Genomic DNA, 25,714 nt, shown 5'->3' on the forward strand with positions numbered 1-25,714 from the left:
AGGCCCACATAAAGACCGGCTGAGGCCCACATAAAGACTGGCTGAGGCCCACATAAAGACTGGCTGAGGCCCACATAAAGACCGGCTGAGGCCCACATAAAGACTGGCTGAGGCCCACATAAAGTCTGGCTGAGGCCCACATAAAGACTGGCTGAGGCCCACATACAGACTGGCTGAGGCCGACATAAAGACTGGCTGAGGCCCACATAAAGACTGGCTGAGGCCCACATAAAGACTGGCTGAGGCCAACATAAAGACTGGCTGAGGCCCACATAAAGACTGGCTGAGGCCCACATAAAGACTGGCTGAGGCCCACATAAAGACTGGCTGAGGCCCACATAAAGACTGGCTGAGGCCGTCATAAAGACTGGCTGAGGCCCACATAAATACTGGCTGAGGCCCACATAAAGTCTGGCTGAGGCCCACATAAAGACTGGCTGAGGCCCACATAAAGACTGGCTGAGGCCCACATACAGACTGGCTGAGGCCGACATAAAGACTGGCTGAGGCCCACATAAAGACTGGCTGAGGCCCACATAAAGACTGGCTGAGGCCAACATAAAGACTGGCTGAGGCCCACATAAAGACTGGCTGAGGCCCACATAAAGACTGGCTGAGGCCCACATAAAGACCGGCTGAGGCCCACATAAAGACTGGCTGAGGCCCACATACAGACTGGCTGAGGCCCACATAAAGACCGGCTGAGGCCCACATAAAGACTGGCTGAGGCCCGCATAAAGACTGGCTGAGGCCCACATAAAGACTGGCTGAGGCCCACATAAAGACCGGCTGAGGCCCACATAAAGACTGGCTGAGGCCCACATAAAGACTGGCTGAGGCCCACATAAAGACTGGCTGAGGCCCACATAAAGGGCGTTACAGTCGTCCAGTCTTGAGCTAATAAAAGCAGGTATTGCCTTCTCAAGATCCTGTTGATTCAGGAACGGCTGCAGCTCATACGTGATCAATATAATGACACAATATACTGCACACGAGGATTTCTGTCCCCGAGTCCTATGAGCTTATTATGAAGCACTTAAAATGGTGAGAATTAACTCTCAAAGTGTGTGTGTGTGTGTGTGTGTGTGTGTGTGTGTGTGTGTGTCTTTTGTTCTCCTCGCTGTTGTTCCTCGCCAAACCTCAACCACCTGGTGTCTTTCAATCATTAAAGCTCACAGCTCCAAGGATTGCCCAGATGTGTGTGTGTGTGTGTGTGTGTGTGTGTGTGTGTGTGTGTGTGTGTGTGTGTGTGTGTGTGTGTGTGTGTGTGCAATCATCTTCCTTCTATAATATATATAACAATCAGACTCAGCTGTTCAGGCATCAACTGAGCCCCAGGAAAAAGTCCTAGTGCTGTATCTGACACACACTCTCTCTCTCACACACACACACACACACACACACACACACACACACACACACACACACACACACACACACACACACACACACACACACACACACACACACACACACACACACACACACACACACACACACACACACACAGCTGGCTATCTATCCTTTAACATAACAGGAGCAGCTCGACGGTTTATGATTTTCCTCCAGAGACGACTTGCAGCCTGGGGGAGGGGGGGGGGGGTGGACGAGGGGGTGTAAAGTAACCTTACATTCAGCTCAGTGTGATTTAATCTCCATTCAGAGTCACACCAATGTTTTCTTTTTATGCTTCATGGTTACTCCCATGAGCTGAGGCATACTGAAGTGATCACATTATTCATGTGATCGTGTAAAAAGAATGGCTCATAATCTTACGTCAGTGCAATTCATCCCTGTTAGTCTAATACTTTCTTCCTTCTTTGATATTTTTCACATTTGCCAAAATAACGTGAGGGACCAGACGTGACAAGACCAACAAACCTGACGTGCAGCGTGGGGAAAGTTGATGAACAGACCTATTTTACATTAGATGAAATGGAAACCGTCAAAATAGCCACGGCAAGACCGAAGGCTTCACCAAGTTCAGCGAGACAGAACCAGATGTTTTAAAAAACAACAGGAAGATTCAGTCCCGTTACAACCTAAATACTGACAAAGGAGGCTGATAACACGTTTTTCAAGCGCAAGTGAACATATCCAATCTGATTATGAGAATAAATAAGGACTTTTATGTTCATTTAAATGGGCTCAGTTTCTTCAACACACAGTTTTAGTAAAAAGATTATTATTAAATGTTTTAACAAGCCACTTAAAAACATTTTCATCTTTTTCCCGTTTATCGGCTTTATAGTAACTCTGTGCTACTTGAAAGTCGGGAAAATGTTGACTAATGTAATGAAATAAAAACCGAAGCAGAATGTTGTCAATACTGTTCACAACCGGAAAGAAGATTCCAGGCAAGACGTTTTGCATTTTCTTCATTCTATCTGCGTCTCTTAATCCACCCGTGCTGATCGCTCACATTAAATTCAGGCCATCAAAATGGAAACACAATAAAAACATCATTCAAAACCAAACCAAAGCGTGCTGGAGTGACTGTCTTTTGAGACGCGGGAGCAGGGAAACACGGTCGTTTCTAGTCCTTGTTGTCTACTTTCAGATTGAGACGGGTTCCTGAGGTGTGTCCCGGTGAACTCTGGGAGCTCGCAGGGGTCACCAGTCTCCCTGCTGCTGCAACACCCAAAGATCAAACAGGCGAACAGTGCCAGCCGCTCTTATCTCCACATGAAGCTCTCTGTGTGTGTGTGTGTGTGTGTGTGTGTGTGTGTGTGTGTGTGTGTGTGTGTGTGTGTGTGTGTGTGTGTGGCGTGTAGCCCACAGTCAACACAAGAAACGTGCTGGAAGAAACAGAAAAGACCTGAAAAGTAATAAAGATTAAAATATTGATATATAACACTACAGTTTTATCCAGCCGTCATTTCGACGATCAATTTTGGGAAAAGACGGCCGAAACATCACGTGTATATCAATTCTGGCAATTTCTTTCTTTTTTACTGGATTGTTTTATTTTTACTTATTCTATTTTTTTGTGCTCTTGTTTAGATATTTACATATGTTTACATATTTTAATTCTTTAATTTGATCATTTCTGCACCTTTTTACCTTGAGCTGTTGTAAGTTTGTGTTCCTCCCTGAGGAGGAATAAAGCTCTCTACTCTAAAAAATGGCGGACGTGTTGCTCTAAGCCGTCTAAATATGTGTGTGATGGCCATTACTACTAGCCACCGCCTAATTTCGCCTAAATTCATCTTTTTTTTTTGTGGCCAAAAAGTAAAGTAAAATCACTGGCTGAGAAATGTTTAGCTTTCTTGAGAAGATACTTGTCTACATTTATTATACAGAGTATTTGCAGGAACTGGTTTATTAAACATGACTATTACGAAACGTCATGAAAACTCTATATCTCTGTCTTTTATGCACAAACATGATCAAAAGGTTTATGGAGTTTCACTCCAGAGATACAGTATATGGTGCAGATGTGTATTAGATAAGTAGTGAACACAGTAGTCTAGGTACAGATGTACTGTACAGATAAGTACTGGTTGGTTTTTTTTCTTCCTCGATTTCATTTAACATGGGAGCAACTCGACTGCATTACAGATTTCGACAAGTATTTCAAAAGTGGCGCTGTGTAAACTGGTTACATTTTAATCCTTCACACATCAGAAAAGTTACTTAAATAGCTTCTCGGTAAAAAAAAAAAGTAACTACAGGAGAGAGTAACTCTTGCCTTGTGCTTTGTTTAATGCTTCTATCAGTGAATATTAGGAGATTCTATCCTTTCTAATTCTATTAATTCTATTCTATCAATCACTATCATTTAAAGTCCTAGTGAAATGAAAATTCGACCTCCAAAACACTCTGGCTGTCGCTTCTAGGGACATTTTTTTATGCTAACTGGCTGAAGGGTAAAATGTTAAAACACGGCAATCTGGGAGAAAATAGCCGATAAACGTTGGTATTTCCTCTGCTGGGCGGAGCTTCTGACAATAATAGAGTGATGTCACTGGTTGTGCACACGCCCAAGTTGTGTTTACATTATGGAGGATCAGAGTTTTGACCACGAAGAGGCTGAATTTAACCATATTTCATCATCATCATCACTTCAAACCCAGTGATTGATGAAGAAGACACAGAATGAGTCGTTCTGCCATCGGTGACCCCGTCTGGAACATGTTTGAGGAAGCAGAAGACGCTTCGTCCTCCATTCGTCCTCGTCTCCTCGCCTCAGCAGTTTTCACCTTTGAGGCTTTGAGGCTCTTGACTTTTGGCAGAACGACCGGCTTCCTGGATCATGTCGAAGCGCTTTTCCCACTGCGGAATCACCGAACATGAGTCCAGGTATTACTTGATCGTCTACTAGCCACCCGAGCTAGCGGGCTAGCTAGAATTTCATTAATATATATGCGCACAACTGTCCCTCCTGATGCTTTCTCCTCTAAACCACTCAGCGTTATTATCGCCCTCTCCTCGGGCCACGCCGTCGCTGTTAGCAACCGCGATAAATCAATGCTCCGATGAAAACGCCAGCCCTGCCTTTCAGCCTTTTTTTTTTTTTTTTTAGCTATTCATTTTTGGCGTGGTGCCTCCATACAAAACCAGCGTGACAATACTTTAATCTTTCTCAGTACGTGTGATGCCAAAGCTCAGGTGCCCTTCAAACAAACACTTAGATCCAAAATGGTGCAGTGAAGCTGCTCAGTGGCAAACAGAGGTCACGTGGAGCAAACAGATTCCAAAGAGTTAACAAAAAAAGTTTACAAAACTGCTGTCGTATTCTGTTGGATACACTTTAAGTTCATGTTTTAGTCAACAAACTTTCAGAAATGTATGCAAGTTTTGAAAAGTCTTAACAATAGGTGGGTAATTGACATTGTCAAAAAGAAAATTGACATTGGGGGGGAAAAGACATTGTCTTTGGATTGTTGGGTAACGACGGAGTATCCAGGAAGAAAAACCACAAATACGCACAGAGAGATCGTGCAAACGTCACAAAGCAAAACCCAAGGCTGCAAACGAACCCAGGATTTGTTTATGTTAGGTATGACAACTGGGGAAAAAATGATTTCAGCCGAACGTTTTTAAGCCATTTAGACCCATTTTAAAGCCATTTTATCGCTATTTAGGGAAAACAACATGAGAAGGTTGGGAATAAGTCTGACATATTTAATGAAAACCAACTTACACAGTTTTTCTAGACAAACTGTTCAAGTGTCTCGCTGATCTCATAAAACTTTTTAACAATCTTAACCCTCTGTGAATGTTCATTGTTGTCTTTTCCATCAAAATTTGTCCTCGACATCCTTCTCAATATCCGACACCGATGCGTCTTGGTCTCGTGTTAAAAACGTCATACTCCCAAAGAAAATATGGCGAATAATCAAGAAAAATACGGACAATTAAGGTGAGAAATAATCAGAAAGTTCTCTTTGATGATGTTTTGAAAGAGACTTTACAAGTGTGTTACAGTCATTTTTGTAGTCCTTTGTGAATCTCTGTTGTGAGCAGCAAATGTCTGGCACAGCAGGGGGGCACTTTTCGCTCATCTGTAAAGTCCTGGACTTTTGTAAATGATCTTCAGCCAACGCTTCAGCGTTTGTTTGTGAGCCAACACGAGAACGCTAAGCAAAGTTTGTTACGTCAAGATTAAGCATGAATATTAGTGTAAATCTCATCAAAGGATTGGGGGGGGGTTTGTTTGTTTGTTTTTTACTCAATTCGTTGACGTTCTAAAGAATGTCTTTTGCGAGCAGCAAGCAGAGGTGATGTTTAAAGGTGGGATCCTTTTAAAACCCAGCTGGCTTTCTTTTCAAATGAGTGTTGCTTCTGAGGCTCACCCTCGCCACCAGCTGCGGGTCCCTCCTCTTCCTCGCCGTACAGCTGGAGAAGCACACTGAGTCAGGGTGGGGGGGGGGCGCTCTACGGAGGACCAATTAATTAATCAGGAGGGTTATGAGGCAGGCCAGCGGCTTTCAGCTTCTTAAGCAATTTAGCACCGCAGAGGTTTGAATGGCTTCTTGACAGCCTTTTAAGCAGAAAAACAATATTTTAAATGGAGGTCAATCCTAAAAGCTGAACACAAAAGGAATTCCGAATGTACAAAAGTCACTAAAGTGTGACAGAATAGTAATCGACATTAATATCAAATCTAAAGGCTGCTTTGTTAAAATTTAATCTAGAGATTAGCATCAAACTCCCAGAGAAATCCACACAAACCTGTGTGAATCCACATCATCCCTACATCACATGTGTACCGATAAGTAATGCAAAACCTGCTCTGTGATCAGTTGCTCAGCCACAAAAACGCTCTCCTCTGGTCATATCCTCACAACAGTGATCCAGGAATAGCCTGAAGTACGTTGCGGATGTTGGGGCGAGGTTAAATATAGATATAGATGGAGAGACAATCAAAATAGAGATAGACAAAGAGTAAGATGGGAGACTGGCAGGGAGTGACAAATACAGAAGAGAGTTGATAGAGATAAAGAATAGAGAGGAAAAACAGAGGGAAATGTGTATGAGAGAGAGAGAGAGAGAGAGAGAGCGAGAGAGAGAGCTGCCAGTGTTGATCAGTCAAGTGATTGCAGATTTGTGTCTCTAAAGTATAAATAGGGGCCGACGTTCAGTGGCGTTCCTGTGGTTTTCAGCCTTCGCCGGTGTCATTTCATTCATGCCGGAAGGGAGCATTAATAACACCCTCCGTTATCAAACTGGTACAACATCTGCTCACTGACAACTACAAGAAAAAAAAAACACTGGCTTGGTGCGCTTTCCATTGACTGAAGAAAGGTTACAGATCAGGCGCTGGAATTTGGTCGATGCCAGTTTACTTTGTGGTAAACGCGGAACGCAGATTTACTACCCGGCATAGGATTTGCCGGTTTCTGTTGCAGGGGTCCACGACGGCGCCATGTGGCTCCTCGCTCTCTTGCAGTGAGTGAGCCTATACCTATACTAAGGTTAAAATACTGGGCGATGGCTGCTCGAAAATAAATAGAATAAACAAAGCGCATCTTTAAAATAAACCAAACATATCTAAATAAATAAACTCGGTAGGTAGAAGTCACGGCTACTGGAATACATTTCAACAAGTGAATAATCGTCACTGTCTATGGCAGGGGTGTCACCCTCATTTTCACCGAGGGCCACATCAGCATCATGGTTGCCCTCAAAGGGCCAAATGTGAATGTATAATATGAATGTAACCAAATATAATGTAAAATAATCTAACTACTACTCAATTTTAAATAACTTACTTTATTACTAATTCATATTACAATATTCCTTATGCATTTGCATAAATATAAAAAAATATATTTGCTAGTTGCTCTGTTCAGTCTAACTTTGGCATACCTTCCTCCATGCTTGGTGTCAACATGTGGACTTATATTGTCTCTTTGACAACCGACACGCCTGAGAACACAAAAGACAAACCGTTTTTTGTCCTTGAAGCACAAACATGTACTTGCCTTCTCATCGTTCCTGAAACAGCCTCCATCTGCATCCATTTTTCTCTTCCTGGACATTTTGTGATCATTTGTATTTCTCAATTCTATTTGTTGAAAATTGCATTGATGTTTAGACACTGCAATCTTCACAGGTAATATATTTATATATATATATATATATATATATATATATATGAACAATCAGAAACAATAATATATTCCCAATACATGCACACCCTAAGGCTTGCTCTCCTGTACTGCATGTCTATTGGGATCCATATGATATTTATTTTGAGACAATCACACCTTTAAGCCCTCGCGGACCACATAAAATAATGTGGAGGGCCACATTTGGCCCGTGGGCCTCGAGTTTGACACAAGTGGTCTATGGTATCGTTCCTCCGCACAGCAGGGAGCTGCAGCACAGGGACGAAAAAAGCTTTCAATCATTCAACATCGGTGTCAGAGGGCCAACAACATTGTATTCAAAGTGGATTTCCCCAAAATCCAGGCTTGGTCCTGTAATTCCAGCCAGTCTAAAAGTCCTTCTAGTGATTCTACTGAGAACAGGCTGTTTCTGTGTATCTTTAAATGGTCTCTTGCCCGGTAGCATTTGGCCAGGAGAGAAACATGGCGGCCGCTCGTAATTCTAGAGGGCAGAGCTTGTATACTTGTGCGATGGTCAAAGTGAGTACAAGAGGGAGGGGTTATCTCCCCAGCTGACATTATGAAGGGAAAATCTCAAAATCGCTTGCATTGAGCCATACGTTTGTTAAAAAGTGGAGCGAGCGCCTGAGGTAGACGACAGATTTCCTTCACTTCTGGAGCCTCATGCAGGCCATGTGGACACATGTTACTGTTACAAAGGCCATTATAAAGTGAATTTTGCATAATAGGACACCTTTAACACATGTGGCGCACGTGTCTTTTAACAATATCACAATAAATGCAAAGGATTGGCTTTAGGTTCACCATTCGACTTTGATAAATGTGACGGTATTATATTAGTATTGGGCATGAGATCACACAGTGTTACACTAATCTCAATCTAACCTGAAGACGGGTTCTGCACTTCTGCCTGGGTATGATCTTCCGACAGGATCGGGAGCTGTTCCTCTCTGTCACACACACACACACACACACACACACACACACACACACACACACACACACACACACACACACACACACACACACACACACACACACACCTTGTTTCGCAGTGACGTCACACAGTACGCACGCGACACACTGCACTGAGTCACTTTCACTCACTTCACCTCAGCAGAGTGAAACAACATCTGTAAGCAGCTGCAGCAGCAGCCTACGCCCCAGCTCTGAGTCGGCAAGATCGCAAGTCTTGCTCAAAAACAGTCACCTTGTGGTCCGGTAAACAACACAGCGACGCCGGAGCGCCTCAGAACCCCCAGAGAGGCCGTCCGTCGTCCAGACAGGACCGTTCAACAAGAAACTCCACACGAGAACCCAGCTGGGATCCATTACATGAAGTGTCATGAGTACAAAGATGGAATATTGGCATGCTTATTCATCGCAGAGGCTACCTGATCAGTCCAAGATTTACTGAGCAGAATTATATAGATTAAATATAAGGGTACGCAGGGTTTAATGGGGAACTAATTAAATGTCAGGAATGAATGTCAGTCGCATCATCACAGTCAGTCCATAAGTAACATGGAGACAGAAAAAAAAGTGGGTCAGCCCAAACCGAGAAAAAGAAAATCCTCTCACAAGGTCTCCGAGATGCAAGAAACAATGTATTATTAACAACTTTAACAGCCTAAATTGGGACGGTCTTAAAAGTCAAGGTTATGTTCCGTGTGTTGTAGCATTAGTATCCAACTAGTGTTTGAGATGAGTGCAATTTTAATATCTAGATTTCAATTTTGCCACACCGGACAAGGTGCGATAATATCTGATGGAGGTTATCGGGTATGAAATGCCGATCACTGCATGTACACACAAACACATGCTACAGAGTCAGAGAATATTACTGAACACAGGCACCACTAAATTCAAAACATCCACAAAGATAAATCAGGGAAGGATCGACACCAAAATAAAACTTACAAAAGACATGATTAACAATCTGCTCACTACCACAATATAATGTGCTGACAGCTCGGGAAGAATTAGATAAAAAAAAGAAAAACTTACATTTGAGTGTCATCTGCTTTCTCTCCTGTTCCCTCTAACCCCCCCCCCCCCACCTTGCACCAGCTATGATGCTAAACGACCCTACATGTGCCAACAGGCCTCAACTATATTCAGTAGTAAATGTGATGCAAAGGAACGTTGCAGCCTCTTTCCGACTGCAGCTGTGGGCTAAGCTACAACGTGCATTTACATTTTGCTTGCATTATTACTTAAAGTATACTATGTTTGCTGCTGCAGGTCTTGACTGGAAGAGGCATAAGGAATAATGTGACTGATTTAACTCATGCGGGACAGATCAATCCATTCAGATAAGCTCATACCACAGAGGGCAAAAAAAAAAATGCCAAAGTAATAAAAGATAATAACACTCCGGTCAACATTATTGTGAGACATAAATAGCTGCGCGGTGAGGTTACGTACTGGGAGGTTTTTGGTGCAGACACGGAGCTGGACGATAAATCAAGTTAAACGTTTAAAAAAATAAAAAAATAAATAAAATAAGAAGCCAAAGTGAGTCGGTAGGACGTGCAGCAACCAGGCCGCTGTTCCGCTCCTGACATCCCGACTCCTTCCCGGTGAGGCTGTGGGGGGAGGAGGAGGAGGAGGAGGAGGAGGAGGAGGAGGAGAGGGGGACGCGGCGTGTCAGGCTGCGGGGAGCGGGAGCACCTTCCCGGACACGATGGAGGTGGAAACGCGACACGAGACAGTTCGTCCCCTCCGCCCGGATCACTGCGGTACCCTGCACCCCCCCCCCCCCCCCCCCCCCACCCCCCACCCCCCACACACACACACGCACACACGCACACACACACACACACACACACACTGCAAAATAAAACCACATCCCTGGGTGAAATGAATCACGTTGTCGCCCTGTTAAACTGGCCTCACCTTTAGCTTCAGTGCCCGTCTTCTTCTTCTTCTTCTTCTTCTTTTTTGCTTCTCTTCCGTTTTGTCCGCCGGTCGAATCGACGAGCGGCGCATCAATGGAGGAGCTCCGCTTTTATTCCGGCAGGGTCTTCCCTCGATTAGTCCGTTAGCACACGAGGATAATTAAAGAAGCAGCGGGCCGGGAGGCGGGGAAGGGGGGGAATGGGGGTGGGGGGAAGGGGGGGGGAGGGGGAGAGGAGGTGGGCCGTGGAGGTGTCCGCCGCTTTGGCGCAGAGGAGCGCGGGCGCTGCAGCGGTGACCGCCGGCCTGGTACACGCTGTCGGTGCTGCGGCTGCTGAGGATGCGGAGCCGGTGGAGGCAGGGCGGCGGTGATATCCATAGAGGTCCCCGGTTCCACCTGACACAACCTCGCTCCTTCCTCTTCCTCCGCCTCCTCCTCCTCCTCCTCTCCGCTGGTGATGCTGGAGAGAAATATCAGCATCAGTGCGGCGCGCGCGCGCGCAAGAGAGAGAAAGAGAGAGCGAGAGAGAGAGGTTACATTACCACAGGAGGCGACCACAGGCCCCGTTTTACTACTGAGCTTTCAGTAAATGTTCATTTTTCACAATCTATTACGATATATAAGAACATATAAAACGTGTATAACGTGTAAAAATCGTCTTTTTGAAGATTCCTGATAAAGTGTGAACCAGTTAAAGAGCTGGGTGTCAAGTTGTAGAAGTTAGCGTGGATGGAAGCTAATGGCTAATGTCCCGCCCAGCTCAGCCTCTGATTGGCTCATGTCCATCAGTTTAGCGCTTATTGGCTGATGGGGGACCGATCGTTACAAAGAGCAAATCAGAGGCTGGTTAGGGTGGGTCTTTGGTAGTATCAGGAAGTGCAATACCACACTCATGATTAGACTTCATAGCAATGACTTTTAGGGATTCTTTTTTAAATACTTTTTTTTTATTATTATAATTTTTGATTTCAATTTGTCACACGACAGAACCCAAAACAACATTTCCCCCAGAACCATTTAAGCACTAAGAATGAACTCGCATACATTTAAGACAAAAGCATAGATACATCATGTGACCATGGCATAGAACACAAACACAGATGGTATGTACCAAGTAACACCTCAAGGGGCATCAGAAACATTAAGCAGGTAGTGGCAAAATTAAAAGTCAATCTGCCCAGATGTTTCAGTCCATGCTGGTATATTTAGATGGAACCCAATATCGATACTTTCAGTGATTAAGATGGAGTGTTTAAATTCAATGAGTGAAAAGCAAAACCTTGTAGTAAGTTACCCTATGACATTCAGAAGGGACACATATCAAGGGTTCTATTTCACATTGAACACTTAATATTGATACTTTATTAGAGAAGTCGATCCTCACATGAGTATCGAGTATCGATACCACAGAATTGGTTTTCTCAGCAGAAAACTTTTGGGTGATGGGTGCTGTGTAAATAATGGATCTTAATTAGCGCAAATATTGGCCATTCGTGGAAGTATTGGTCAATCAAGCAGCACTAAGGATCAGGGTTATTCAGCACTTTCAATGGCTCTTTGCACAAATTACTGATCCACATTCCAAGCTTTATTTGCTCAATCGCTATATCGCATAATCCCCCCAAAGGTGCTTTATTAGTAGCATAGTTTTGTCATTATAATGAAAACGTTTCTCATTATTATGATAGTTTTCTTATTAGAAAATTCTGTCACAAGAAACAGCTCAGAAATATATTTCTTTATTGTGGCCATTCCACATTTTTGTACTTGACTGTAGCAGAGAGGTGAGGCAGCACACCTGATTCACATCAGGTGCTTAATCAGCTCTCTGCCCATAAAGCAGGAGCCGCCCAGAGACTCAGGGTATGTCCGAAATGTCCCTCCTCACTCTTTATCCATCGACTTTTCCCTAACCCCGGAAGTGTTTGGTGTAGCGGCCATGATAAGAACTGTCTGAATTCTCAATAAGCAAAGGAAAGGAGGCTGGTTACTTCCTTTAGAGCCTCCTTTAGCATAGGAACCACTGATGCATCCTTTAGCGAAAGAAACCTTCTAACACCTTTTCGTAACTCTTTTAGGAAGCCTCCTAACACCTTTCCTTAACCTCATGACGTCATCCAGAGGTTAAGATTAAGTCCATAGATAAGGAGAAAGGAGGGACTTTTCTGACATACCTCCAGGGTGACAGGTGGAATAAACTCACAGACTGTGTGTGAGTTTTTGCCTTTGTGTAAAACAATAAAAGAATGGCTTGCCTGGTGCATGATTGCCGTGCATCACTGCCACACAGCTAAAGGTCAACAAGCATATTAACATGAACCAAAGAGTTTTACGGTATTATTTTGTTACTTGCTAATAAAATAAACAATCAGGAACTGAGTAGGTTAAGTTATGTCCTTAAGTGAAAACAGAAAACTTTTGTTGTGCTTTGGTTGCCTGTTTTTTCAGACAGTGGTGCTCACAGCCACTGAAAATGCAACTTTTTGAAAACAGCTCCCTATGGGCAAGGGAAGGGTCTCCAGTCCATCACAGGACAAACGTGCACAATCGCGTCATTTCCACCTTCCCAAGGGCAATTCAGGGGCTTTAATTATCCTCACATGCACGTTTTGAACTGTGGGAAGAAACCTCATGGAGAACATGCAAAGTCCATATAGACACAGTGTTTGAACCCACAACATTGTCATTGTGAGATGAGAGAACTAACTCCTACGCCAACATGCAGCTCTGTGTATATATAAATATGTTTATACAAATATAAATTACTACAGTGTACATGTCTGAAGTAAATCATCCTTATTAATATCAAAAAATACTATTTCTTAACCCTCACTCAATGACATTACATTATCTTGTTGGCGCTCTCAGAAACCATTCAGTTTCACAGTTTTGCAGTTTTACAGCGACCAGATCTATTATTCCCAGTAAGAAATGGGATGTTTCCCACATACGACTTACTTATGAACACAACATATTTGGCAAAATGTTTAAATCAATGCACTAATTCAAGGTTCAAGGTTCAAGGTGTTTTATTTGTGATTTCAACAGTAAAAGCCAGGTTTCACAGTGTAATGAAATTCTTACTTTGCTGTCTACCCTGGTGCCGACATACATAAATAAATGAGTATATACACAAGAAAAATAAAAAATAAAATAAAATAACAGAGCAGTGCAAAATATTAGTCAGAAAGTGAGATGTGCATTGTGTGCAATTGTACAGATTAAATGTAAACATGTTAAGAAGCTGTTCAGAAGTCTGATGGCAACGGGGAAGAAAATGTTAAATGAATTAATACAGACGAAGTAACACAGTTTACTATCAAAACTGTATATTTTTGTGGTTTGTTCTTTAACGTTTTCGTGTCATTTACGTTAATTGTATTTATGTGACCTTTATTGTGAAAATGAAGCGCGTCTGCGTGCGGCTTGTCAGCACCACGGCTCCTTTAAGGCCGCACGTGAGAGGGGCGGGGCTTGTGACACTGCGGAAGCGGTCCCGTTCACGAGAGGCGTCACTTTGGAGCCAAATGTGACTTCTTTTTTTTTTTTTATCTCATCAGAGTGTCTCCGTCCGTGTGACACACTTCACCCGAGGAGCTGTCGCTGTGTCGTGGAGCTGGTCTCGCAAGAAAAATGTCGGACTCGATTAAAAACGTCGCTATATTTGGATCCACGGGGATGACGGGGCTGGCGACCCTGCCGCAAGCCGTGGCTGCAGGTGAGGAGCGCGTGCGGAGGAGCAATATAGAATAGAATACAATAGAATGTGGCGATCAAATTGGGTGTCAGGCTACTGAATGTGGATTTTGATGGGTCTATAACACTATAACTACTGTATAAGTTATTAGCCAATATGCACAAGTTATTAAAAAAAAGATAAAATGTTTCAAACAATAAAAACGGTCACTATCATTTATACTTATATAATTAACAAGTAAACACAATTGTCTACTCTATTCTAAATGTATCAAGTCACGAGCAAAGCTGTTGTGACGGTTCATTTTGTCATTAACTTGTAGTAAAACATTGGAAAAACTGCACTGCAGCTAATTTTGTATGAAAGTTTCATCAGTACCTTCTGCTATTTGGCGTTTACATTTATTTAAATGCAAAAAGTGCTTAACTTCTGTCTTTTGGGGTCAATGTTGTGTTTTTTAATGTAAAGTTTTTTTTGTATTGCTATTTTTATTCCTTATTTATTTCATTTATTTCCTTTTTGATTTGTATTGCTTTAATTGTTTTTTTTTATTTTATTTGAAGTTGCATTCTCTGTATACTATTGTTTTTTGTTGTATGTTTTGTTTCCTTTTACGTTTTCAATAATCTGAAACAAGTCAAAACAATCAAATAAGTTTAGTTCTCATTCAGGTATTGTTTATATTCACATTTGAAAGTGGATAAAAACGCCTTCAACTTTCCATTCTTGTTGTTTAGGGTTTTTTTTAAAACCACGACTCCTGAAAGACAGCCAGAAATAGAAAGTTCACCCTCTTAAAAAATCACACGCACCAACACTTTATGTCGTATGAATCATTTGATTCTTCAGCATTTTTCATTTCCCTTTTCTCCCGCTCAACACTCAGTGTAAATAACGCTGACTCATGTTGGCCGTTATGTGACGGGCAGAATTTTGCCGAGTCACAGAGAGCTGATAGCAGAAGGCTGCTGGTTATCTGGCCTGCACACTGAGGGTGGGATCCGTCACGTCGGGGAGCTGCGGGAGGCGTCAGCAGGAGAAAGACCAGTCCTGACCTCCTGTTGTTCACTTTGTTTTGTTTTTTTGTTTTTTTTATTAAAAGAAAGACATTTTTAAATACATTACAGTCATTCCAATTTGCTTTTATAGAGAAAATAGAAAAGCCCAACATATCCACATGAGCAAGCAGGTTTGTTTGCGACTGTGGAAAGGAAAAACTCCCCCAACAGGGAGAAACTTTGTAGAAACCAAACTCAGAGGTGGAGGAATTCTGCGGACCGGTTGGGGTGAAAGGATGGAGGAGAGGAGAGGAAAGACAGAGAAAGACTTGGTGGGGCGATACATACAATACCCTTGTTAGTGCTACATACATTTTTCTTTTTCTTTTTTATAATACAGTAATCACAGTGATCTAAATATTTTCAAACTGCCATGAGATTAAACCAGCCTGAGCAACAACAGAGCAAAAACCAAAATAATCACAACAATTATAACAAAAGCAAAAACAAAAGGACATAAAACAAAAATTCCCCTTCACTTTGAACGGGAATCAAAACTCACGCTGTCCCAACGGCGACTGCTCATTACACACACACACACACACACACAGGCACACACACACACACAGGTGAAGGTGACAGTTACCACGGCTGAAACGGTCACTCGTGACAGAGTCGCAGTTTCCTGCTTCCTCTCGCACTCGTTGCGTGACACGCTTTTACGATTTCAATAAATCCCGTATCCAGGAAGTAAAGTCTTAACTTACTAATCATGACGATGAGGATGATGATGATGAGGATGATGTGACTCACCTTCATGTCCAGGTTACAATGTGACGGTGCTGGTACGCGACCCCAGCAAACTCCCCGCCGACCACAAGGCGTCCACCGTCGTGGTCGGGGACGTCCTGAATAAAGAAGACGTTAAGAAGACGATGGAGGGGCAGGATGCCGTCATTATCGTCCTCGGGACCAGGAACGATCTCAGTAAGCTTTTGGGGGGGGGGGGGAATTAATAAAATTGAAAGAAAAAATAAAAAAATATTATGAAAACATGAAGGTATATAATTTATGAGAGGAAAATAGGAACGGGTGTCACATAAAGCTCACAAGCCAGGTTTTCAAATTACTCACCAGGATTGTTTGTCTTACGCAGCATTAATAAAAGTTGTGTTTTACTTGACATGGAGCCAAGAGATTAAATAACATAGTTTTGGTAGGAACTACTCTCTTAAAGGATAAAAGCATAGTTTTCTCTTTGTCCACAATTTCTCCTTTTCTGTTATTTCGAAACATTTCTATTTGATGGAGTTGCCATGAATCCGTCGTATTGATGTGACTCTATTCCCAGTGATTTAATCATCTTCCCTGTTGATTTATTGTTTCTGTCACTGCTCTCATCCTCTGACCTCTTTGTCGTCATGGAGGGATGCAGACAAAAAATAAATTAATATTTATTACTCTCCTGCCTCTCCTGACTTGGTGGCGGTGCTCTACGCGCCTCTCGGCAAAATGCAGCGCATCCTTTGCGCATTTGCAGATTATGATGATACTTTATTGATCCCGAGGGAAATTCAATTCACTTGCGCAAAATGGGGGCCCCCATGGATCGCGGGGCCCTACGCACAGCGCGTGTTCTGCGTGTAGGGAGGGGCGGGTATGATTACATGAGTGTGATCAATCATAAAGACATCCAACTGTCACTAAATGCCACTTTACTAATCCAGCCTATTAAAACCAGTGAATAATATTGAAACATGTGTACAGTGATTCTCCTTTTCATGCAAAATGAAAAAAAAAATAGAACCTAATAATAATAATTATTATTATTATAAACTCATATAAGTTTAAGTTGAAACCTACCTATTTAAGTGGAAACTAAGTGTGACATGTGGTGTGTTTTGTGCTCGTCAGGCCCGACCACCATGATGTCTGAAGGCACCAAGAACATTCTGGAAGCCATGAAGACTCGAGGGATCCGCAAAGTAATCGGCTGCATGTCAGGTTTGTCTTATAAGAACAATAATCTCGTGTTAAAGTCGTCATCGTTTGTATTCTGATTCTTGCATTGCAGGATTGTTAAAAACTGTTAAATGTGAATTTTATTTTTCCTTATTTTTTTATTTTTTTCATGTGATTCTGCCTTGGCTTTTAATTCCTCGCAGCCTTCCTGCTGTGGGATCGGGCCAAGGTGCCGCCTCGTCTGGTTCCCGTGACAGAGGACCACGACAGGATGTACACGGTGCTGAAGACCTCGGGCCTGGACTACGTGGCCGTGATGCCGCCTCACATCGGTGGTCAGTGGGGGGGAAAAAAAACATCAGAATGTTTGGCTGGGGAAAAAATTTACGTTTTTACACTTTAGAACTGGTTTAGAAATGCAGCACTTGGCTCACCGGGTCCAATCTATTCCTCGTGGACGACTCCTTGTGTACTTTAAAGGTGTACAGGAGGATTTTCAGGAATCTTAGGAAAGAACCGCCCTCTCCACCTTTTGAAAAAATGCACATGCGCAACGCTCTACCTGCTCCCGAGACGGAACGCCTACTAAAACGCGTGCGAGAGACGTGCACGAGCCCAGTTCTCCTCGTGCACGCTCTGTTTACAAGTCACAAGTCGGCATCGCTCACGCAAGCCGTAATAACTACTGACGATGCAAATTACAAAACAAACTAATCAACCCTGGAAAGTTACAATTTAGACGTAGATAACTTTTACTGGAAGTGATTTGAAATGGATTTCTCCAAATAGAATGCCAAACTTTACCTGTGGAGCAGAAACTTGGCGACTGAATCGTCAGTGGGAAGCCCAACCTGGGCTTTCAGCGCCATGGTGTGAAAGCCTCTCCCAAAAACACTCTGGTCTTGTTTCTCTCTTCTTCTCAAACACTTCAAAGACACTTTTTCTCTTGCGACCCTCTGCCATTCTCAAAGTACCCGGTGAGAACTGCGAGCTAGCTGAAGGCGTAGCTCACCATAGACACCTGAAAGCGCGCATGCGCAGAAAGGGAAAACTAATAGATCCACGCTACCTAGGGACGAGCACGTACGAGCACGATATACGTAATGTATCACCAGAATGATTGACAATTGGGAGGACCAATAGTCTTGATGATCCACCCGGAAGAAGAAAATCCTCCTGTACACCTTTAAGTATTAAAACCCTGGGAAAGCTTAATGAAGGATTTAAAAAGAACCCGACACATGAAGATGTGTCTTTTTGTCGTATCAGATCCAAACCACGACCCGTACTGGTGTGTTAGCCCAACCTGACTGTTGTGGTTCTTCCCCTCGCCAGGCGACCTCCCTCTGACCGAGAGCTACTCGGTGGCAGAGAACATGCTGAAAGGACGGGCCATCTCCACACACGACCTGGGACATTTCTTCGTCAAGTCTCTGTCAACCTCCGAGTGGGACGGCAAGACCGTGGGACTGTGGGGAGAATACAAGTAGTCCCCGGGGCCCGTCGCCGCCAATGAGCCTCTTCCTGTGTGCCATGGGCTTCTTCTACCGCCACACATGAGAAAAATGTGTCAGCAATCAATAAAAGATGAATGTTTGGGGGGGGGGGGGGGGGGGTCTGCTTTTGTAGCATTTTTATACTAATCGGATACTTTTTTTATTGTAAGAATTTAAAAGAAGTACCACAAATGTAGCAATTTGTCAGCTTTTGCCATTTACATTAAGTTATCAATCAAACCATGTATGTTTTCTTCACGATGCTGATTCCTGCTTATTTGTATAGCTGCTGAAAATAAAAGATTTTATTCTACAAAAGCATGCTTCGACTCGAGGTAATTGTTGGGTTTTCCTTGGGTTTCCTCCCACAGTCCGAAACTCTGCATCTGGAGATAAATGTGATTATAAATTGCTGAAAGTTGTGAATGCGAGTGTGGGCTTGTCAGTCTGACCGTTTGTTGTTGGCTACAAGTCACACAGAAGATTTTGTACAGAGAGATATTGGAACTGAGAGTGAGGGGTGGTGGGGGGGGGGGGGGGGGGGGGTCTGGATTCTATATAACTTAACCTTCAATCCCCTTCTCTGGCAAATGACAGCCTGCAATACACAACTGAACATACTCATACACGTGTAAATAAATTGGTGTGTTGTGGTTAAAAAAAATTATATAAAAAAAAAAAATATATATATATATATATATATATAAAGACTAAAATATTAAAGAGTATTAAATGTATGCCGAAGCAGGTAAACTGCTCTGAGTGTTTCTCCTCATCTGACTGGTGTCCTATGAGAAGGACACCAGTCAGATGAGGAGCATGTGCGGCTGTTGTGCAACACTCTGATAACATTCAACAAGTTCACCAATGGCAACCAGCAGCTCTGCCTTCAAAATAAAACCCCGATTTACACCGTATTCTAATAATAATAATAATTGTTATTATTATTGTTATTATTATTATAACACTTTAATGTAATGTGCTAAAACCTTTGTGAAACCATTCTTATGGTCATTGCGCATGTGTTCGGCAAATTGGCTCCATAGCGCCCCCTACAATGTTTTCACACTTGTAACATCTAAAATGCACAACATGAGGCCTGAAACCAGGATATACAGGCCTTTCTGATGAAAACATTGTAAAGTTAGAGCTAGACCTCTTTAAAAAAAAACTTTACCAATTTAAATGATTTCACTTTCAAAATAAAAAACATTGTATAAATTGTTTTGTTTTTTTTTAAACCTCTTGAAACTTCTTCATATCTGTTAAACTTTGAAAAAATATTTAGGCTTTTTAAAATGATTCTTAACATTAAAGCTTACTCCACTATTAAGGTGCTTGCAGCATTAATTTCTTCTTCTCTTTTTGAAATGGCCACGTGTTGAAAAATGCTAAGGCTGTTTAAAAAAAAAGACGTTTAAAAGTATGCAGAAAGGAAGAACTAAATGAAACAACCTATTCATTTTTGAATTTGTGAATCAGTTGGAACCAGGAAAACTGATCAGAATGACGTTTCACAACGGGTAACTCGTAACAACCAAGTAAAAAGGGCTGAATCTCTCGCCGAACTATGGGTTTAAATCCCTCCCCATAATCTGTCCATCTGTCCCGTCCTTCTCTCTCCTTCCATTCTCAAACTGCAACTCGAACAGCAGAAGGTCTTCGCCTCTGAGTCTCGTAGTTTATTTTAATGTTGGGCCTTCTTGGCCCAACATTCATAGGGGAAGGTAATACAATTGAATTAGATTGATTGCATTGAACTGATTTGAAATGAAATGGATTGAATTAAATTGAAAAACAATCACAATCCTGTTATCTAATCCGATTTACCGCATGGCGCAGTGGGCCTTCTAAAAAAAATTTGATTTTCAATCAACAAAGTAACATTAACTCGTAGGTTTTATACGGTGGCCCTGAAGTGCAAACCACAACAACAAATCACTAAACACAACAACAAATTGAAAAACACAACAGCAAATGAAAAAACACAACAACAAATTCAAAAACACAACTGCAAATTCAAAAACACAACCACAAATTCAAAAACACAACAACAAAATGAAAAACACATTTGTTGTTGTGTTTTTTCATCTGTGTTGTGGTTTTGAATTTGTTGTTGTGGTTTTTCATTTGCTGTTGTGTTTTTTCATTTGTGTTGTATTTTTCAATTTGTTGTTGTGTTTTTTCATTTGCTGTTGTGTTTTTCAATTTGTTGTTGTGTTTTTTCAATTTGTTATTGTGTTTTTTCATTTGTGTTGTGTTTTTCAATTTGTTGTTATGTTTTTCAATTTGTTGTTGTGTTTTTTCATTTGTTGTTGTGTTTTTTTCATTTGCAGTTGGGTTTTTCAATTTGTTGTTGTGTTTAATGATTTGTTGTTGGGGTTTGCACTTCAGGGCCACCGTAGTTTTAAGTTAGTTGCACGAAAAACCTGGAACTCCTTATTTATTGTTACATTATAAAGAAGAACACATAAAATTCTCAAATATTTAAAAATAAATATTTTTCTTGTTGTTTTTTTCCCCCTCACCATTCAATATTTGAGTTAATGGAATCAGAATTTAACTGCAAACACTGTACAACCAAGTGAAACCCTTTTCGTGCGCTTTTCTTTTGAAATGCTTCAGCGGAAGCTGGCTATATTGCTTTTACATGACTTTGTAGCTGTGTTTTTCAAAAGTGGATCTGCTGCTTGTAAACCAGAAGTCAGAGCTCATATCGAAACTGTGTCATGTTGCTCTAGATTTCAGAAGCTGCCCTCACGGACTCCTCTGCTCCTGCAGCATTCAGGTAAATACTCCTCACTCTGTCTTTGTAAAAGCTTTTTTTTTTTTTGGGGGGGGGGGGGGGGGGGGGGGGGGTATTTGGACTTTACTGGAATCACCTTCACTGCGGGGACATTTATCCTCCATCCGTGTGGGATGCACACTTCCTTTTACTGGCTATTTTTCTCTTTCGTTATCGCACTCGAGATCATCACGAGAAAATGTGCATAATTCAGTTTGTTGTGATCCACTGAGTTGTCTCAGGTGGTACAAGAAGTTGTTGGATTTGACCTTATTAGAAATCAAGTCGTTGCAAACTCATTAGAATCCTCGTTCAGCAACGTTCGTATGGACATATCAAGCTCGTGTTTGTGTTTGACTAAAAGGACACGTCAGGAAAAAAAAAACATCTATAATATCTGTGATGTAATCATTTAGGAATTAGTTGCTGTACAACTTGCATAATAACGAGCTTGTCAGTCTGGTTTGGGCGGCTGCTGTGAAGAGCTGCAGGACAACTTCACCACTACACTTTTTGAAACTATTTTTTTTTTCTTTTGCGAGAAATCAACTTTTAAGTTTTAGCTTTACATGATAGTCTTGTAAAAGGTACGTTGCGAAACTACCTTTCCCATAAGGCCTTTTCGGTATGTTGCAACGTCATCCGAACCGGAAGGAGGCAGCAGTGTGCTTGTGGCAAAGCGTAGAAGAAGAAAAGTGGCTCAAACCAGAGGCGGGAGAAGACGCGACCAAACGACTCCGCTCCAGCGAGCCGCGACGAGGATCTAAACCACTCAGACGTCGTCTTTTTTTTTTTAAACGTAATTCTTCGCTTAGTACTTTAAAGTCACTTTGTCGCTATATCGGAGCGTTTGAGGCGAAGAAGAGGCCGAGAAGGAAGCACCCCCCCTACCTCCCTCCCCCACCCCCACCCCCGCTGACTCAGCCCGGGCAGTGATTCAACAGGTCTGTGTTTTACAACTCCTTTAAACATGTCTTTCATTAATGTGTAGATAGTCAAGTGTTAACGCTGATTTTGTGAAATTCAACAAGTTTGATCGTGTTTACTGAGTGGACTATGGTCGAGAGTACCCCCCCCCCCCCCCACCCCCCTTTCCCTCCCCCATCCTGTGGAATGAATCAGACAGAAGAGAACAAAATCACTGACTCACACACCAATAAGTTACTGCCTGGTAAACGTCCCTTTTTTTAAACACTTCACTTTAAGACTCGGTTGCATTGTTAAATGCGTAATCGCCAGGTTTCCTCATCATACAAAACATAAGAATGAATATATTGTAGTTGTGTAGTATTGCTTTTAAAAGCAACAGGATGAAAAGAAGTATATGAACTTAAAAAAAATCCAAAGCGTTTTGTAAAATGTCACTTGTTCTGTTCACGTTTTTGGTCACTTTTGTCTATCGAATTAAAGTATTCATATTTTAGTCTTGACAGTGTTATAAAATAAGGCATTAAATGAAAAAATGGACAGGAAGCTGATACAACGCGGAACAAACTTGACTTGTAAAGTGTATTCACACTTTAATCTTTTTAAATCATTGATTGCCGCGATTGCAAATGTCATAACTTCATCGACTGAATACGTGCAATGGCAAACAATGCCTAAATGCAATTTTATACAATTAATGCAAAAGATAAATGATATAAGCATGACACTTTCTAAATAAATAATTCATTTCTAATGCCCCTTTTTTATTTATTTTCTTCTCCAAACTATGCAGATGACACAAGTGTATCCATCAACATTTATTTTTCATTAATATCGAGCTCAAGACGGATGTATTAATGCCAAAAAGATTCGATTAATTGAGCCTAGATTATGAAATATATGCTGCTTCCTTGTGCAGAGGTCATCATCACAACAAGCTGTAGTCTTGGTTGTTGTTTTTAATTCAGGCGCCCTCCGGATTCAAACGGAGGTCCCCCAAACAGTGACAGTGGAGATTTAACCTTTTGCAGCACCAGGTTGGGTCTTGGAAAGTTGGAAAGGTTTCCATCACAGTAGGATATTTTTCCAACGAAGAAATGAACAACTTTTCGGTTGCTTCATTCCAGATAAGCGGAACTCAATTTTTTTTGGTACGCCGCTAATGTTTTCAATCTGATCCCTTGCAGCTCAGAGATGTTCCCAAAGGGGCAGAAGCGTAAATCTCCAGCGGTGGCGGACGAGGAAATGTCCGGCGAGGACGGCCCCGAGTGGGAGAGCCAGCGGCAGGTGGTGCTCTCCATGTCTCTGATCAAGTACCAGCACAGCCAGGAGCTGGTGGAGCCCAACCTGCGGCGGGTCGTCCTGATCGCCAACACGCTGCGGCAGCTGGACCTGCGGGGCTGCGGCGAGGCCTCGGAGGGGTCGCAGCTTCCCTCTGTGTCGGTCGGCGGCGGCGGCGGCGACTCTTCGTACCGCTGTAAAGAGAGGAGTCTGCCGAGCTGCCACCCGGGCGTGGCGCCGGCCGCCGGGGACGAGGACTGGGCGTCCATGTCCACCGAGCCGGACTTCGAGGTGGAAACCGCCATCGCCTCCATCCTCTCCGCCCTGGACTCCGCCGACGGCGGCCCGCAGGCAGCCCCGCGGACGCCACTCCGGTCGCTGGAGAACCTCTCCCAGGGCGGCGCGTCGTGGGAGAAACGGGAGCCCCCGGCTCACTCCGAGAGCTGGGAGCGGCAGCCGGAGGCGCCCGGCTACCTCCTCGGCGAGGTCACCGTGGAAGACCTGTTCCAGGACATAGACGCGTCCCTGCTGGAGTCGGACGCGGAGCTGCTCGGGGGACGCCCGGCCGGCGAGGAGCTCCTCCGATACCTGCCGCCCTTCGCTCCCTCCGCGGACTCGCTCGCCGCCGCGCTCAACCACAACCTCAAGTGCCTGCCGGCGTTCTCGTCCTTCATCCCGGCGCCGCCCCCTTCCCCGCCCGCTCTGTTCGCCGCTCCGAGTCACCTGAGGGAAGGATTCGAGCTGGACCACCTCATGGAGGTCCTGGTGGAGTCCTGATGACCGCGGCCACGCCGGGAAGTCGCCACACACACACACAGTAATTGAGCCAAGTCTTGGATGGTCACATTGGCCGTCCGTTGTAATATAGAAATGTATATTGTTCACTACGGGACTTAAAAAGTACTGAGACTGCTCTGGAGGCGTATGGAAATCTAGGAATGGTTCCTGTCGAAGACGGAAGCGGCGCCACAGGAGGCCGAGCAGCAGCCGTGATATGAGATTTTAGTGTTTGGGGGGGGTTCCTGCCATATATGGCGCCATGGTGAAAACTGTAGGTGGTAAAACACATTTTAATGAGGCCAAGCAGTGAGTCAGAGGACCGAGAGCCGGAGAACAACATTTTACGACGGCGACTCGGCTCGTTAAATCTCAGGACCGGAGGTATGGAGCCGGATCAGCCAACCAGAGGGTTCCAGGTCACGATCCAACGTTACGAACACTTCATGATAAATCACCGCTGGTGTTTTTGAGTGAGGATTCAGAATGGTTCCCAGTGGTTCTCTCGGAATTAAAAAGCACGATCAGGTCAAATCTGAGCACCCTGGAAAATGTAGCTATTGGGCATTAAAATATGTGGTTTCAGGGAGCTTTTTTTTTTTTTTTTTTCCCCCAGGTTTATTATGTGAACGTTGTCTTTATCTCAGCAACTGGTTCCTCATTGTGAGTATAAAAGAGAAACTGGGATCTGTTTTGTTTGGATTTCCTGTCAAGTTACACAGCAACACGTGGTTGTTTGAGATGCTTTTAAACTGAAACCTTATTGCAGTAAATTGGGAACCCTGACATGAAACACTTCAGCCTGAAGGTGGCAGCACAGAGCGTCCTTTTTCACCAGGGTTACACTTGAATTGTTAAGCTTTTTTTTTTTTCTTCTGAAAATTGGACTTCAGTCTTGTTTTTTTTTCGGCAGCGGCGCTGCATGTTCACAAAGTGGAGACGTGTTGCTGTATAACAGTGAGAATGTGTGAAGGATTCAGCTGCTGAACTGAACCAGGAAGCACATAATGATCCCCGTTTGTCAGGTTTCTCTGCTCCGTGGATTGACGTTGCTTTTTGTGTAAATACCTCTCCCACAGTCTCAAACTATTTATGAACCGAATATTTCATATATTTAAAAGCAGACCAATCACTAACGGCGTGTTCAGACGACCTCATGGCAGTTATTGTATCGACTTTCTACACTTGAACGGTTGTTTTGATATATGGAGGGAGTAATGCACAGAACCACATTTATACCTTTATATATATATATATAAAATTGTTTACATGTACTGTTTTCTAATAAAAAGATGAGGATGCCGTGTTGTGTGAT

The 25,714-nt window shown here is 43.0% G+C and overlaps 3 protein-coding genes across 4 annotated transcripts in view; 2 read left to right on the forward strand and 1 right to left on the reverse strand.

Annotated features, from left to right (window-relative positions):
* Positions 1–10,584, reverse strand: part of sptbn4b (spectrin, beta, non-erythrocytic 4b) — a gene marked incomplete at its 3' end in the record, with an annotated part of 130,562 nt that extends 119,978 nt beyond the window's left edge. Inside the window, exon 1 of the mRNA XM_080505456.1 lies at positions 10,476–10,584. The remainder of the gene's footprint in view (positions 1–10,475) is intronic.
* A 3,441-nt stretch (positions 10,585–14,025) lies between these two features.
* blvrb (biliverdin reductase B) lies at positions 14,026–18,725 on the forward strand. The gene is made up of 5 exons (XM_080514369.1): positions 14,026–14,194; positions 15,997–16,158; positions 17,086–17,175; positions 17,337–17,468; positions 18,469–18,725. The coding sequence occupies exons 1-5, from the start codon at positions 14,110–14,112 to the stop codon at positions 18,621–18,623; spliced, it is 624 nt and encodes a 207-aa protein (XP_080370495.1). The 5' UTR covers positions 14,026–14,109; the 3' UTR covers positions 18,624–18,725.
* A 2,602-nt stretch (positions 18,726–21,327) lies between these two features.
* Positions 21,328–25,625, forward strand: sertad3 (SERTA domain containing 3). Of its 2 annotated transcripts, none has more exons than XM_080509875.1 (2): positions 21,328–21,417; positions 23,529–25,625. In XM_080509875.1, exon 2 carries the CDS (start codon positions 23,536–23,538, stop codon positions 24,397–24,399), a length of 864 nt encoding a protein of 287 aa, XP_080366001.1. In that variant the 5' UTR covers positions 21,328–21,417; positions 23,529–23,535; the 3' UTR covers positions 24,400–25,625. The 2 variants fall into 2 exon arrangements, with proteins under 2 accessions (XP_080366001.1, XP_080366000.1); XM_080509874.1 differs by lacking the exon at positions 21,328–21,417 and adding an exon at positions 21,977–22,358.
* The last annotated feature ends 89 nt before the right edge of the window (positions 25,626–25,714 follow it).

This window comes from Blennius ocellaris (genome assembly GCF_963422515.1).
Source record: "Blennius ocellaris genome assembly, chromosome: 2".
Taxonomy (NCBI): Eukaryota; Metazoa; Chordata; class Actinopteri; order Blenniiformes; family Blenniidae; genus Blennius; species Blennius ocellaris.

Coding starts and splice junctions, on each gene's coding strand:
- blvrb (XM_080514369.1), top strand. CDS start 14,110: ATGTCGGACTCGATTAAAAACGTCGCTATATTTGGATCCACGGGGATG. Junction 16,159..17,085: donor CGGGACCAGGAACGATCTCA/GTAAGCTTTTGG, acceptor TGTGCTCGTCAG/GCCCGACCACCATGATGTCT. Junction 17,176..17,336: donor AGTAATCGGCTGCATGTCAG/GTTTGTCTTATA, acceptor AATTCCTCGCAG/CCTTCCTGCTGTGGGATCGG.
- sertad3 (XM_080509875.1), top strand. CDS start 23,536: ATGTTCCCAAAGGGGCAGAAGCGTAAATCTCCAGCGGTGGCGGACGAG.